This window comes from Aristolochia californica, unplaced genomic scaffold (genome assembly GCF_029961685.1).
Source record: "Aristolochia californica isolate CCGP_79_NKW_82.1479 unplaced genomic scaffold, dmAriCali1.0.hap1 SCAF_8, whole genome shotgun sequence".
NCBI lineage: Eukaryota > Viridiplantae > Streptophyta > Magnoliopsida > Piperales > Aristolochiaceae > Aristolochia > Aristolochia californica.
Genome location: NW_027182279.1, coordinates 41,003,275 through 41,019,014, shown reverse-complemented (window position 1 = coordinate 41,019,014; position 15,740 = coordinate 41,003,275). Strand labels below are relative to the sequence as shown.

The window sequence follows — 15,740 nt, the reverse complement described above, 5'->3', positions numbered from 1 at the left end:
TGAGTCATTTCACAGTCGGACACTGTAAATTGTAATGGCTTATTACCCGAGAACTCGTTTTCGGTTTTCGTTCGCTGCTTTGAGCTTCCTAACCTCGCACCGAACAGAGTCTGCTGCTTTGATTTTTTTCCCCTCTTCCGAAGAAAAGCTTCGTTGGTCGGTGGCGCGGATCAGATCTCGGGGAAAAGAAAAAATGTCGTCATTCGACACCTTCAGCAATGACGGCGACGAGGTCCAGTCGTCCTCCACCCGGCCTTTCGATGACGACGGCTACATGGGCTACGATCCCCGCCTTCCCTCTCAGCGCTACGAGTCCTTCTCCGGCTTTCCCGGCGATCTCAAGGACGTTCTTGATGACCCTCCGCAGTCGGATTACCACTCCGGCTTCGGCAACGACGACGAAATCCCTGTCCATCATGTTTCCGCACCTTCCATGGACGACAGCGTTCCTCCCTCCCCCGAGATGTACGGCTTTCATTCTGCTCCGGAGGACCCTATCCCGGCTTACTCGCCCTCGCCGTTTGACTCCGTGCCGGAGACCAATGGGAACGGGGAGCTCGACGAGGGTCTGTTTTCCACCGATGGCCCGGTGCTTCCACCTCCCACTGACATGCAGCCGGAGGAAGGATTTGCTCTCCGCGAATGGAAACGGTGAGTTTCTTTCTTTTCGATCTGTTCTTCCCGCTGTAGCTGTTTAAATGTGAGATGTGAGAGGGAGCCGAGGATGAATGTGGCATTGTGATGTCAGCTGTATTCTATCAAGATCTTTCGAACTCATGATCGCGTTCCGTAATTTCTAGATCTGATGAGTCCCTGCCCTGGTCATCCACAAGAAAAATCTGATCACCTGAAAACAATTTCTATGGTATTAATCGTGATTGTTGTGGTTATGACTCCAACCTCAAAATGCTCATGAAATGTAAAATAATGTTTGACATTCATGTTTCATCTAAATGGACTTAGGAAATAGGTGTAGTGTGCTAATTGGTTGTTTTTTATCTCCTGCTGTACTAGCTTTCGTATCTTTCCTTCTATGCAGTGGATTTTTCTTTCAGTTCTTTTAATATTTCTGCGTCCCACTCTGTATTTTCTTTCCTCTTGCATGATTGCTTTCAGAAGATGTATTTAAATTTAATAAAAAATGGAAAATGAGAGAAGTTGAGTGAATCAACTGGTCAAGTGCATCTTGTCGACTCTCAGATCCGAAACTTTTTTGCTATAGGATTTGTGCTTCTTAAGGGATCTATTGTCTTCACAAGAAAAAGTTATGATGGACGTAATGTCTGAAAGAAATGATTTCTGTTAGGAATTCGAAGCCTTAATTCCAAACTAACGAGAGCAATAATAATAAATGCGGAAGAAGGGAAAAACAAACACGGAAAAGCACAACAAGATTTGTACAAGTTTGCCTCAAGATGAGACTACGTCCTGTCTTCCGCCACTGCAGTAATCTACTATGAAGATTAAATAGTTTATAAGAAAAATCGCACACTTACAGGTGTTTCTCTCTAACCTCTTGGGTTGCAACTCGAGATGTTCCTCTGATTAAGATCATAAAACCCTAATAGTGTGCCCCCCAATTTAAAAAGAAAATTAGGGCTACCGTATTACAAGAGTGAAATTCCCAAACTGTACTTAATGAAACAACAATTAATATATCATGAATCGGACGGGGGCTCTGCTCCGGCACCCCAACGAGGGGGGCAGGGAAGCGGGCTTCCTGCCCTCCTTCCAACCCCCACAACGACCTTACCACAAAGGTCGATCCGCAACCAACTCAACGTAATTAGGCTCTACAACTTAACAATTTTTTTATGGACACCTTCTCGTGTTGTTATGTTCTTCTCCTTAGTTGTGAATTGGTTTCACTATCTATTCTTGGGTATGGTTTCTGCTTAAAATATTATCAACTATTAAGTTTAGCCTTCTACGTTTCTTGTTCTATATTCTAACTAGGTGAAACCATGCAAGCCTAGGTTGCTAAGCAAGGATTATGGGATATATATTACACGAAATATCAGCAAATAAGGGAATCAAATCTTTGTAGTTCACTGTTTTTTCTTTTTCTTCTTGTGTATCTTCCAGGAGTTATCTCATTAAAATTCTCTTTTTCAAAGTTATAAGGAAAAAAAACAGCTATATGGGTGTCATATAATTAATAAAATATCAGTTAATGGCTGGAAGAAATACTCGGGACTTCTGTTGTTGTTGTTTTGGTTCACAAACTTTAGAGAGTTTAGCATGAAAATAATGGACTGTCCTGTATACTTAATACTAGTTGTAGTTGTCCTTCATAATCTGTTGATGATTATGAGCAAACTAGAAAATGTGGAGATCCAATTTCTTATCAGGAGGATAAGGGCACTTTTAGGATCATCTAAAAACAGGTTGCAAAATTGATGTCTTTATATTCTTTGTGATTCTTTGGCATCATCAAAGATGCATTGCTTATATGTACCTCTGTTTTTTGTTTGAGATCATGTCCAGTGGTATAGAATATTATGTATGAGCATAAGATTAGGATGCTTTTTCGAAGAAAAAAAAATATGCATTGCTTATATGTACCTCGATTTTTTGTTTGAGCTTGTGTCCAGCGGTATAGAATATTATGTATGAGCATAAGATTAGGATGCTTTTTCGAAAAAAGAAAAAAAAACTATGCATGATCTTGTGGTTACTTAAATGTTGAAAATATTCCTGAAGGAAGTCTACTTAATGGAAAAAGCCTCATCTTTAGACTTTTTTTTTCTTGTAAAAAGTAGTGGTTGTAAGAAACTAATTGTGCTTGCTTGCACAGTCAAAATGCCATTCATCTCGAGGAGAAGGAGAAAAAAGAAAAGGAGATGCTGAACCAAATCATCGAGGAGGCTGAAGATTATAAAAGAGGTTTCTATGAGAAGAGGAAAACCACCTGCGAGACAAACATAGCTCAGAACAGAGAGAGAGAAAAGGTAGAAACCTCAGCAACAGTTGTCTTTTATCTCCTTAATTGGTTGCTAGACCTGGAATAGAGTCATTGTGCATGTCTGTTTGATTCTCTTGTTTGAAATTTATTGTAATCTATGTCATATTTGCATTCTAAGGTGGATTACGTGCTTCCTGGAACAGCTGTATCTAGCAAACCAAAAGAAGTTCCATGAGGAGGCTGACAAGCATTATTGGAAAGCAATTTCAGAGCTCATTCCCAATGAGGTTCCTGTGTTTGAGAAGAGGCGAGGAAAGAAGGAACAAGAAAAGAAGCCCTCTGTTGTGGTCATTCAGGGGCCAAAGCCTGGGAAACCAACTGATCTTTCAAGGCTGCGCCAGATATTGGTGAAACTCAAACACAATCCCCCACCTCATATGAAGCCACCCCCACCCCCTGCACCAGCCAAAGACAAAGAAGAAGCAGCAGCAAAAGATAAAGAAGGAGCAGCAGCAAATGATAAAGAAGGTGCTGCCAAAGTCAAAGATGGTGCAACAAAGGATAAAGAAGGTGCTGCCAAAGTCAAAGATGGTGCAACAAAGGATAAAGATGCTGCTGCAACGAAAGGTACAGCTGAAGCCATACCAATAACAGCTAAAGAAGCCACTGGAAGCCCAACCAAGGCTAAAGAGGAGGCAGCTCCTGTTGCATCAGAGGACCAGCCTGAGGCCCCATCTGAGCCAGTTGTTGCAGAGTAAATCAGGGAGGCAATGATGCTTCTTTATCATTCCTCTGGCTTATGTTGATTAATTCTTCCTGCTACCTCTTGAATTATTACTGTTTCTAATGCATTTTTACTGGGAATAAGATTCTGTAGAACATCATTATCTAGGCTCTTCACAGGTGGCTATTGACAGCCCATTTTTATTCTGATCCCAACTTCTTTTATTCTTATTAGAATAGTACTTTGTTCTATATCTTGAATGTGTTTGTAATCCAACCAACTGACAATATTTTAGTGTAAGAGATTCATATGATGGGTTTAACATACATATATTCATTAATGTGTCTGCTCTCAAAAAAAAAAAAATAAGAAAAATCATTTACCTGTTACTTATCCATCTTAATTGTTTGTCCTGATAGTGCCTGGTCTCATGTGCTTTTTGATATTTCTTTCATAATCTGTTGGAGAGTTTCGTTCTTGTTGTGATTGGCCATCTGTATGAAAATCCTGATCACCTGAAAACTATCTTTATGGCTTTGGCTGCTTGTTATAACCCCAATTTCGAAATTGGGCATGGAATTTAATGTTTTATATTTATTTGATTCTTGATTAGCTATTTGCTTCATGTGAATGGACTTGTCAAATAGTTGTTTGAGTGACAATCAGTCTTTTTGTCCACCCAATTCTTTATTTGTTTTCCTTTTGAATGGTTTGAGTTTCAGAAAATGTGTTAAAATTTCAAGAAAAATTGTGGGAAGTTGAGTGAACCAAATGATCAAGTGCATACTCTTTAATATGTGTGCTTCTTAAGTACCTTTTCGATTTGTTAGGTTCTTTTACTTATATATAAGTTTGTTTCATCATTTGCCCTTCCGGGAGTAATCTCAATAAAATAATCCTCTTCCTTGTCAGCTAATGGCTGGAAGAAAAGCCCTGGACTTATGTTATCTTGGCTGTTGGTGCACAATCTTTAGAATGTGTATTGTGATTATAAATTAGAGGCAAAAACCTTCTTTTAGGCCAATTTTTGTAAGATGTAGTGATATGTTGTCAGATTTCTATTCATTTTGAAGGGGAGGAGAGAAAAAAAAAAAGGAAAAATCTTAAACCTTCATTCCTTGTTAAATGCTGAAGCCTGGCCTGAAAGGAAGGACAAGAGACAAAAACTAAACTGATTTCTTCTTTCTACCAGAAGATCAAAACTATAACAAATGTAACCTCCATCTTAATATTTTCACTATTTAATCATCTGTTTTGGTGTATTTAAGCAGAAATTTCCCCAGCTTTGCTATCAAACAACTGTTCCTTCTTCGTCGGCTCCCGAATCTTTATAAGATTATACACCAAAGCTCCGGCCAATACTCCGGCGAAGGGTCCAACAATGTACACCCACAACGCTCTGTACTCGTTCATTACCAATGCAGGCCCCAAGCTCCTCGCAGGATTCATGGAAGCCCCCGACACAGGCCTGCAACACACAACAGTAAAAAGCTTCAAAACCCACCCTCGTTTCGATAAGGATGGCGATGGAATCGTGGGAAATTTAATTACCCTGCTACAAACACGTTCAGAGTAATGGTGGATCCGATGGCCAATCCTCCGAGCTGTCCGATCTGTAAAACTCAAGAATGGTCATGAACAAATTCACTCTTTTCTTCCTAGAAGATGATCTATAGTTCAATACTTACGGCTCGGTCATCTGCTGATGCGCCGCAAATTACAAACATCAGGAGGAAGGAGATGACGAACTCGGCGACGAGTGATTGAATATCAGATCCCACTGGAAGTGTTCCGAAGAAATGATCCGTCTTCGATGAGAGTATCAGTCTCAGTGTTCCGCTTGCCAGGACGGAACCCAGAAACTGCGATACCCAGTACGGGATTACCTGCATTTTCGTGTCAAATTCCAGTAAGTAATAATCTTCTTCAGCAGAAACAGAGAAAGACTGAGAGGGAATATGATCGTCAGTCGTTACCTCTCTCCACGGGAAGGCGTTTATAATGGCGAAGGTGAGGGTGACGGCGGGATTGAAATGGGCGCCGGAGATGTGACCAGTAGAATAGATCATGGCCATAACGATGAGTCCCCATGTCAGGCAGACACCTGGGAAGGTCACCAATCCATATATCTTGTTTACGGCCACCGAACCACACCCAGAAAACACCACGAAGTACGTCGCGAACAGCTCTGCAAAGCACTGAAATCACAACCAAACAGTTTAGGGGAAAAAAAAATCTAATCCACTGCCATGTTAACGAATGCGATTCCATTGCAGCTTCTACGTACTTTTCGGAGGAGGAGGAGAGTTGCAGAAGACGGGGAAGACCATGATGATTTGGCCTGATCATTAGTCGAGTCTCCAGGGTTCTCCATCTCCATGTCGATTCGTTCTTCTGCCATCATAAACAAAGAGATTGCAAGTCTGACTACGGTCGTCTCTGAAGTGCGAATCAGTGCAGTTTGCTACAAGCTAAGCAAAATTTGAAGATATGGATAGGAAGATTGAAAAGAAAATGGGAAAGACTACTAGATCAGTTCTGTTAAATGGTTTCAGGATTTATAGCTATGATCGGTTGCTTGATCCTCGGATACGTTAACAGATAATGATAATAAGATCACAATTCGATCAAAAGGATTTAGTTAGTTAATTAGTTCACGTGTTTCTCTAATCTGAGAGTAATAGCTTTGTACTCTCAGCCTTAAGAATTGTGTTCATAGTAAAAATGGATAAATTAACCCGACTGAATTAGGAAGAAAAGATAAGATTTAAGCGAACATTTCCAACATCAATCTCAAGTGATTATTGATTTAGCTGAAGAGGTGAAAAGGTGGTCAATTGAAAGTAAGAATCACAACCATCCGCGTCTCCTGCTGAACTGTTCTCTCATGGCAGCTTTGATTTGTTATTAAATGTTCAGAGAGACCGCGGAAGTTGGACGATCCGCCAATCACGTTCTAAGACCACGCCCTCGGCCGATCGCAGCGCCACTTCTTCTTAAATAAATAATTGCATAAACCCTAGTCCTTTCCATGCACTCTCTCGTCTCTTCCTCATTTCATGTTCATTTTCATCCTTTACCCTTGACTCCTCTCTGCAACCAATGGGTAAGTTCTGTTCTCTTCATTTTGTCCCCGTTTAACATTTTCCATTTCTTAGCTCTTCCCATATCTGATATCTTTCTTGTTTTTCTTCTGTCTCAGCTTCTGGCAAGGTTAAGATCGGCATCAATGGTACTTTCATCTAATCATATCCTGCATTCTTTTCTTTTCTTTTTTTGTCATTTCTTGGTGTTTATGCGTGTTTATCACGTTCTTATGTTGCTAAATGATGGGTGTGCAAAATGTAGGTTTCGGAAGGATCGGTCGTCTGGTTGCCAGAGTCGCTCTTCAGAGTGACGATGTTGAGCTCGTTGCAGTTAACGATCCTTTCATCACCACTGATTACATGGCACGTATCATACGTCTCTAATAGTTTGTCTCCAGATAGTTTTGCTCGGATTTGATGCTCTTCATTCATTTTGGTTTGTGTTTGTGCTGAGAGTTTGTAACAGATTTGTCTTATGAATGAACGCAGAGGGTGTTTCTGTGCATTTCCTATTTAACGAATCTGTATGTGCAGACCTACATGTTCAAGTATGATTCTGTGCACGGCCAGTGGAAGAACCATGAACTCAAGGTGAAGGACTCGAAGACGCTTCTCTTGGGCGAGAAGTCGGTTACAGTTTTTGGCGTCAGGTTCGTTCTCTGTTCTTATTTTTAATTTATTTTTGGTTTTATGTTGGAAGCAAACTGACAATTTAAGCACTTAAAATCTTAGGAACCCTGAAGAGATCCCATGGGGTGAAGCTGGTGCAGAGTTCGTCGTTGAATCAACTGGTGTCTTCACTGACAAGGACAAGGCTGCTGCTCATCTCAAGGTCCTCCATAGTATCTTGTTGTTTCTTAATTGTTGGGGAGAGATATAAAAATTGATAATATAATATGTAGAATCAATTTAAATCCGAAAGCCTCGTTCAAATTCTGTTTTAAGGAGTTGTCTCTTGTTCCCAAAAGAACAAGTTCTGTCTATTAGCTTTTCATTAATCAGTTGCCTTATCATCTTCATAATGCTGTTCATTTGTTTTCCTTCTTAATTTTCTGCTTCTTGTTGATAGATGCAAAAACCACCCATTGGTTAAATCATATTTGGGTTTTCATGTATTTTCCCATTTTGAAAAAAATATTTGGTTTTTATCTTTTAAGATTTCTAACACCATAGATACTTGACTCATAGCAGGGTGGTGCCAAGAAAGTGATTATTTCAGCTCCAAGCAAGGATGCTCCCATGTTTGTTGTTGGTGTTAACGAAACCGAGTACAAATCAAACATTGACATTGTGTCTAATGCTAGCTGCACTACTAACTGTCTTGCTCCATTGGCTAAGGTCTGCTGCAATGCTTGATTGGTTATTTGATCTGCTGAACATAAAGATCGATTTCGGGTATTATGAATGTGTTTCATGTCTGTTTTGTCTTTTAACAGGTTATCAATGACAGATTTGGGATTGTTGAGGGACTTATGACGACTGTACACTCTATTACTGGTATTTAATGTATTTAAGTGTAGCTTTATGATTTATTTTCTGACAGTTTGGTTTGAATATATATTCTTCCTGTATGGTGATTCAGCAACCCAAAAAACTGTTGATGGACCTTCGATGAAGGACTGGAGGGGTGGAAGGGCTGCCAGCTTTAACATCATTCCCAGCAGCACTGGAGCTGCCAAGGTATATGCATTTTTTGAATTGTCAATTTATGGCTATGAATTTGTAGCCATTCTGAATTCTTGTTTGACTGATTGTGAATGTGCACAAGTAAGCAATAAGTGGTCAGATCATGAGCAAAGTTGAAATCTTTCAATTTTATAAAAAAAGATCATGAGCAAAATTGAAATGATTATATAAATGATCCAACCTTTTGCCATTCTTGAGGCTGTTTGAATGGTAAAATTGAAAGTTTGGAATCTTTTAATTTTATAAAAAAAAAAAAAAAAAAAATCATGATTATATAAATGATCCAACTGTTTGTCATTCTTTAGGCTGTTGGAAAAGTGCTTCCAGCTTTGAATGGTAAGCTCACTGGAATGGCCTTCCGTGTTCCTACAGTTGATGTCTCAGTGGTGGACCTCACTGTGAGACTTGAGAAGAAGGCCACCTATGACCAGATTAAAGCTGCCATCAAGTAAGGATACAAATCTTGTACTTAAATCTCTATAAAATTCGAGAGTTATCTTGGTTATTGGAAGTGGGCAGCAGAGTTTGCTTGGGCCAAAAACAGTTCCTTGCTATATGGCCACAATGTGTAATCTTGGGAGCTCTGAAAAGAAGATGGATAATTTGTAATTTCTGTACATTTCTGGTTGTGATTGGCATTTATGAATCTCTCACTGGATTCACAGGGAAGAGTCTGAAGGTAAGATGAAGGGAATCTTGGGTTACACTGAAGAGGATTTAGTTTCAACTGACTTCCTTGGTGACAACCGGTAAGTCAGTCTTCATGTCTATTATTTGTTTGAAATTGGCTTCCATCAAAATGACTTGAGGTTGTCTGTCCCTTGTCAAATCGCTCAAAAGGCCAGTGCATTTATTTTTTTGCTGGGGACCAATCTCTTTGGAATAGCTCTCTGGGTGATCTCCAGCCACATGCATTACTCTATGAAGCCTAGAAAGCTCCACATTTCTCGTCATAATGCTTGCTCTTTGTAACTCTTGAAGAATCTTTAAACGTTTGTCCAAAGCTGTAAGACTGTAACATCTATGCCACATAATCTGCTGGGTGTGTATATTTCAGGTCGAGTATCTTTGATGCCAAGGCAGGAATTGCTCTGAATGATAACTTCGTTAAACTCGTAGCCTGGTATGACAACGAGTGGGGATACAGGTTTGTGAATCCAGTCGATTATTCTCTCCATAATCTAATAACTAATGTTGCTGTCAATCGTTTGATGTGTTCTTCCATTGAATTGCTTTTGCAGTTCCCGTGTGGTTGATCTCATCCGTCACATGGCGAAGACCAAGTAGAACAAGAAGAAGGAAATGTTTTTTTTGGGTGTTTTTCCATGAATAAGCGAGAGTAGTATGAGAACTGTTGCTTCTGGGTGACATCCCAGCGGCTTGCGGCACGAAAGTTTCAGTAGTTTGATGGGATATTATTATTGCTGCTTCAATGATTAATGCAGCCTTAAGAATTCAAAGTATCGACAAGAGTTTCTGGGTGTTTTTTAATGAATTGATACCTGTCAAATACCATGTCACAGTAACTCTAATGAGTTCAGCAGAAATTACTCTCACTGTGTCGGCAGGATGAAAGGGAAGGGAGGTCCCCCTCCTGTCAGAGCTACGCCCCATCTTCTCTTACATCTTTAATCTTTCAGGGCATAAAAAAAAAAAAAAAAAAAGGGAGGGAATGGATGTCCCATCTCACACCTGTGCCTTATTCTATCTCAGTTTTGGAAAGGTAAGGAAGTGCCTCTCAGTTAGAGCTGTGATATAAAATCTTTCGGAAAGAAAAACATCAAAATCAGAAATTGCAAACAATCAAACTCTGTTTAAGTTACATTTTAAGTTAGTTGTTTCCTGTTTACATAATGCACCCATCTCCTTATTTGTTAGTGCAAGGCCTTTCAGTGACTCTAACTAGCCATCAAAAACTGAGACATGCCAGCAGTAATATTACAAAAATTGTGCATGATAAAAAATCAAGCAGTTTCTGTACTTATAGACAATAGAAGAGACCCTGTGTAATGCTGCTACATACTTCCTTTGTCTATCAAACTACCCTTTATCTTCTTTTTTTAATTAGTACAAATTTGGTAAACTTGTGCTTCCATTGACAACCAGCAGCACCTCTCAGGCTTACAACATATGAAGAATGGTTGCTTTAATGTTACACGGTGACAAAAAGCACCTAGCACAGAAGCCTCTCATCTGAACCGGCATAACACCACCAAGGGAAACTATACCAAGGCATGCGTATTTCTTACAAGGGTGGAATTGTCAAAGACATCGATGAGGAAATGCCCCAGGAGTTTATCATCGAGGCAGCATCTCTGTGACAGTTAAGGATGATGACTGCTGCGATGACAAACCTAGGGAAGCCTTTCGTGGGGTATGCATATTGTCGGAGTTGGTGCTCTCCGACCCCCCTCTCCAGATCGCCATCATATCTTGGATGATGCCTGGCTGTGTTAGTAGCTTCTCATTGAGTCGCGACTGTTTGGAAAGCATGGCCAGAACTTGTGTCATATTGGGACGCCTGTTGGCTGCTGCTTGGGTGCAGAAAAGTGCCACTTTCATGTATCTTAAGACTTCGTCTTCCGGATAGGGTTTCTCCAGTTCTGGATCAACCAACTCTAACAGTTTCCCTTCCTCGTAGAGTTGCCATGCCTGTTAAATGCAGCCAGACAATTAGCAAACTACATCAGGTCCATATAAATTAGAATTCCAGTGATCCATTGGCAAACCCACTCTAAAGACATCCTATTACAACTTTTTTTAATCTTGAAATGTTGTTAAAGCTTTACTGCATTTTGTTACAACTATGAACATCCTGGATGAGCACCAGAGCTTAGTATGTATTACAATCTCGAAAACATTTTATGCTTTTATGTTAGAAATGCAATAACTAAAATAGTGCACAATATTTTTTCAATAGAGATGACACGGTATGTTACACATTGAAGAATGCCACGTAGTCAGTTCTGATTAAATTGAACTGAATTAAGAAAAAGGGAAACAAACTTACCCATTCCAGAAGAAATTTCTGCACTCCTAACCATGTTGACTTGGCACTACTTCTCCCACTAACTATTTCGAGTACAAGAACTCCAAAACTATATATGTCAGCCTTCTTTGTCAATTGACCTCGCATTGCATATTCTGGTGCCAGATAGCCACTGCATGTAACAATAGAGTTGGACTAGAGCACAATAATACATAAGAAACAATGCCATTCTAGTTCAAGAGTGACGCTAGCAAGGCGGATCAACAGCATGAATTCAGTAATACAAACATAAATAGACATGCAGAGGACCAGCTGGAGCTGATGTTTACTTACGTCGTTCCGGCTACGCGCGTACTAAGGTGAGTAACATTGTCTGGGAAAAGTTTTGCCAAACCAAAGTCTCCAATTTTAGGTACAAGGTTCTTGTCCAGGAGAATATTACTAGCTTTGATGTCTCTGTGCACAATATGTGGATTAAGTTCTTCATGAAGGAACACCAATCCTCTCACAACTGCCATACAAATAGCTGATCTGTGGTACCAATCGAGCTTGAGCTTTTTATCATTTGAACCTACCACATGAAGAATATCATCTAGTACTATTCCTTTGGCCATAATATTAATGATCTATTTTTGTGCAATTCAAAAAAAAAAAAAAATACTCACCAAATAATGCACGATCAAGGCTGTTGTTTTCTACATACTCGTAAACCAGAATACGATTATTTCCCTGAACACAGCAACCAACTAGTTCAACAAGATTTGGATGCTTGACATTTGTGATCATATCAATCTCAGTCAAAAATTCCTGGATTCCTTGCCTTGATTCGGCAGAAAGTGCTTTCACAGCAACTTGCCTTCCATTCTTAAGTATTCCCTGACAATAGGAAATGAAAAGTTAATAAAATTTATAGAACATACAAAGATATACTTGAGAGTTATTACATGTCTTACAATCATGTAGCAATAAAAATCACATTAAGGAATATTTTGGAGAACGTTATTGATAACTCTTTAATTAGGGCATGAAATTTTTTTTGGGGAAAGTTACTATGTCCAGAAGTTCAAACAAGAACCCTCATGCTAATTTAAATTAAACCTTCAACAAAGTTATTTTCTGATAACAACACATTACATGTTTAATATAAACAGATATCCCTGGCAAGCCAGACTGATTCCTGCCTCTCTCTAAGCTGATACAGAGTAATTGGTCAAACTTTTACTCTATGTAACATATCTCTACTTTAGCAGTCAAAAAGATCATTGACAGAGCTTCTATAGGAAAAATTCAACCATTTGCTAACTCAAATAAAAATACCTTATAAACTGTTCCAAAACCTCCACGGCCTATCTTATTGCTCGCATGAAAGTTCTTTGTAGCAGCTCTCAATTCATTATAGGAGAAGAGTATGACATTCTTGGATCCTATAAAGTGGAAAAAAGAATGAAAGGAAATTAGATCAAACTAGAAAATGAACTTTTTTTTAATAAAAAAATTGAACTATTACTGTATAACAATTTAGACACAAAGTGTGGTTGTCACAGCCAGAGCAGTAGTTGGGTGAAGTAACAGCATCATGGCGTAAGAATTTAGACACAAAGTGTGGTTGTCACAGTTAGGGGAGTAGTTGGGTGAAGTAACAGCATCATGGCATTACCGTATTACCATAAACTTAGACTCTGAACTCTGATTACAGGGTATGATCAACAATGTTTTACAGGTGAGCGAACAGCGTCAGTAATGTTTGATAGGTTATTCATGTTTCATAGAGCAGAGAGATATTTGTATCCGTGTGTTGATCCCCCCACCATTTTACATGCCGGCCGGTTCATTAACAGGAGAACTTCGTCTATAAGGTACGAGTCTCAGCTGAAACATTTCTGTGGCAATCTTGTCTCCACTAAGTGATCAGGTTATGATATCTGATCAGATGGACTTCAGAACACTCAACTTGTTTCCTAGACTATAATCAAGCTTTAGTGTCCTGACAATTTGATTAATTTCAGACACTTGATTTTAGGTTCTATAGGATAATAGAGGTTCAGGCTCAGAGAAAAAATTAGTAGAACTACGCATAAGACAGCTGCAATACCAAACAGAAAAAGACCTACTTTTTTACCTTCAAATGAATGCAGCAATAATACGTGTACACATACATAAATATGTCAATGCAATATAAAATATACATACATAATATCAAAAGAAACAACTACAATATTATTAAACACAAGATTCTTGATAAAATTTTATATGCATGCCAACTATTTTATATGTACATGGTTTAGAAGTTTCGGACCTGGGCATTTGGAACCAGAGAACCTAGACCGTGTTCAGACCTATGTCACATAACTCTGGACTAAACTCCAGACAATGCCAGTTAAAAATGAATCTAAATTGAATCTGGATCCAGTATATTTGGTATTAGATCAGCAGCACAGCCAAGCTATCAGGACCTACTTGCATTCATCACAGAGTCCAAGGACCTTAGCTCTGGTCTATTATTTTTTATATTTTTTTAATGTTAATCACACACCCAAACTACAACCCATCCCCCAGTGAGACTTGAACACAAGACCTTGCATAACAACCCCAACATGACCCCTCCGCCCTGCTTCTCCCCCTCCCAGAAGCCCAATCCAAATGAAAACAAGAATGACAACCAAGCGATAAAGAAGTATTAATGCATGAGAAAGAAACTCAAATTTTGAGAGAAGTAAAAGTCTAATGCAAGAGGGATTAAAGGCAGGGGGTAAACTCTTGAGGATGTTGTCTTGCAAAAATAAAAAGAAACATAAAAAAGATGAGAGCAATCATCTTGCATCAATACTGCATGTTCTTATGGAGACTAAAGCTTCCACATAGATTGTATAAGTGATCAAAAAAAAATTATAGCATAAAAGAATATTATCAAAATTATGTAAAACCACGAATTTCAGTGGATGAGCAGAGGAAGGTAGAAAGTTCTCACCATCTATATCATGTTGAGAGGGATAACTTCTCCCAGCTTCGGAGGTGCTGAAGCAACAAATTCTCATCTTAATTATGCTATTGCTCTGTGAAAGCTAGGCTGCATGACAGATAAAGAAATCCGTCAATTCCATGAAAGATAGGCTGCATGACAGATAAAGAAATCCATCAATTCCATGTGACGCCAATCACATCATTCATATTCAGGCATCAACTACAAAGAGAGTGCTATAATGTACATGTGAATTAGATTATCGCTGAGGTAGAGGCAAAAGAAAACTTGTATGTTGGCTCTCACAGAAGTTAGTTCTTCAACTTCGGTGCACTTTGAAACAGACAATAGTTGACATGAAATCCTAGGTTCATTTCCTATTGAATTGACTACATTTTTACCGCAAAGAACAAACGAAATACAGCAATCAATATGGACTCCACATCGTCTCTTTCAAAATTTTCTAGCTAACACTTGAACTAATCACTATTATTCTCCTTAACGAGGAAACAGAATGGAGAACTGGGATGAAATCCCAGGAATAGGGACACTCTCCCATTACAGGCCTGTTTCATTGCTGCAATTCTTTGGTGAGGATCAGAATCAAGTAATGAAAGATATCCATATCAAGCTTAGATAAGCACAAGCTGAATTGAGCAAACAGGAGGAGACTCTCCTTTAAATCTCCGTTCTGCTAATTCCCTGAAATTGTCTACAAAATCTCCAGAAGAGAAAAATGAAAAAGTTCCCATTTATCATCTATGTGTTTCTCCACATCACCAACTCTATGCTTCACTTAAACATCAAATTGACCATTGAAATGCCCCTCAACTGTTTCCATGAAAAGAATAAGCGGAAGAAGAAAAAAGAAAAACGCCCATCATCCTGAGACTAAAATAAACACTATTCAAAAAAAAAAAAAAATGAGACTAAAATAAACCACAATTTGGTATTCAATTATAAAATACGAAAAAAAAAAAAAAAAAAACTCCATAGATCCGACTCTAAAACAAGAACATAAGGGAACAGATCAAAAGACCAAAATTCAACAAAAAAAGTAAGCAGACGCAGTTACCCATCTATGCAGCTATCGTGTATTGGACAAAAAATCGAAAACCCACCTTTAGACAAGGGGTACAACAAACAAACTTTCACCAGATAGTTGAAGAGATAAAGTGTCCTACCTCGATTTCCAAGCCTCGAAAATGAAATCACCGCGCTGCAACAGAAATAAACATCTGACACCTTAATACACGACTTCCTGACGAACCAGCTGGTGGATGAGGCAGAGGCCATTAAATGAGAAGTAGCCCCAGACGTACTCCTTCGGATGTTTGACATTTCTTATCTTCCTACTCCGTTTTCGGTTTGGTCTCTCGCACAAGTCACCC

The 15,740-nt window shown here is 39.0% G+C and overlaps 4 protein-coding genes across 5 annotated transcripts; 2 read left to right on the top strand and 2 right to left on the bottom strand.

Moving 5' to 3' along the window:
• Positions 1 to 87: 87 nt before the first annotated feature.
• LOC137939277 (clathrin light chain 2-like) lies at positions 88 to 3,889 on the top strand. The gene is made up of 3 exons (XM_068784517.1): positions 88 to 651; positions 2,798 to 2,951; positions 3,109 to 3,889. Exons 1-3 carry the CDS (start codon positions 194 to 196, stop codon positions 3,661 to 3,663), a joined length of 1,167 nt encoding a protein of 388 aa, XP_068640618.1. The 5' UTR covers positions 88 to 193; the 3' UTR covers positions 3,664 to 3,889.
• Positions 3,890 to 4,892: 1,003 nt separating this feature from the next.
• LOC137938588 (probable aquaporin NIP-type) lies at positions 4,893 to 6,030 on the bottom strand. The gene is made up of 5 exons (XM_068783537.1): positions 5,917 to 6,030; positions 5,606 to 5,827; positions 5,318 to 5,515; positions 5,181 to 5,242; positions 4,893 to 5,097 (listed from the first exon to the last, which is right to left on the bottom strand). The coding sequence occupies exons 1-5, from the start codon at positions 6,028 to 6,030 to the stop codon at positions 4,893 to 4,895; spliced, it is 801 nt and encodes a 266-aa protein (XP_068639638.1).
• Positions 6,031 to 6,673: 643 nt separating this feature from the next.
• LOC137939395 (glyceraldehyde-3-phosphate dehydrogenase 2, cytosolic) lies at positions 6,674 to 9,896 on the top strand. Its single transcript, XM_068784663.1, has 12 exons — positions 6,674 to 6,735; positions 6,832 to 6,861; positions 6,978 to 7,078; positions 7,250 to 7,365; positions 7,448 to 7,547; positions 7,907 to 8,053; positions 8,152 to 8,212; positions 8,298 to 8,395; positions 8,707 to 8,849; positions 9,067 to 9,150; positions 9,459 to 9,548; positions 9,643 to 9,896. The coding sequence occupies exons 1-12, from the start codon at positions 6,732 to 6,734 to the stop codon at positions 9,686 to 9,688; spliced, it is 1,020 nt and encodes a 339-aa protein (XP_068640764.1). The 5' UTR covers positions 6,674 to 6,731; the 3' UTR covers positions 9,689 to 9,896.
• Positions 9,897 to 10,304: 408 nt separating this feature from the next.
• Positions 10,305 to 15,696, bottom strand: LOC137938923 (cold-responsive protein kinase 1-like). Of its 2 annotated transcripts, none has more exons than XM_068784038.1 (7): positions 15,534 to 15,696; positions 14,359 to 14,501; positions 12,708 to 12,814; positions 12,056 to 12,266; positions 11,724 to 11,961; positions 11,412 to 11,562; positions 10,305 to 11,053 (listed from the first exon to the last, which is right to left on the bottom strand). In XM_068784038.1, the coding sequence occupies exons 2-7, from the start codon at positions 14,423 to 14,425 to the stop codon at positions 10,700 to 10,702; spliced, it is 1,128 nt and encodes a 375-aa protein (XP_068640139.1). In that variant the 5' UTR covers positions 14,426 to 14,501; positions 15,534 to 15,696; the 3' UTR covers positions 10,305 to 10,699. The 2 variants fall into 2 exon arrangements, with proteins under 2 accessions (XP_068640139.1, XP_068640138.1); XM_068784037.1 differs by having other exon boundaries at positions 14,359 to 14,457.
• Between the last annotated feature and the right edge of the window lie 44 nt (positions 15,697 to 15,740).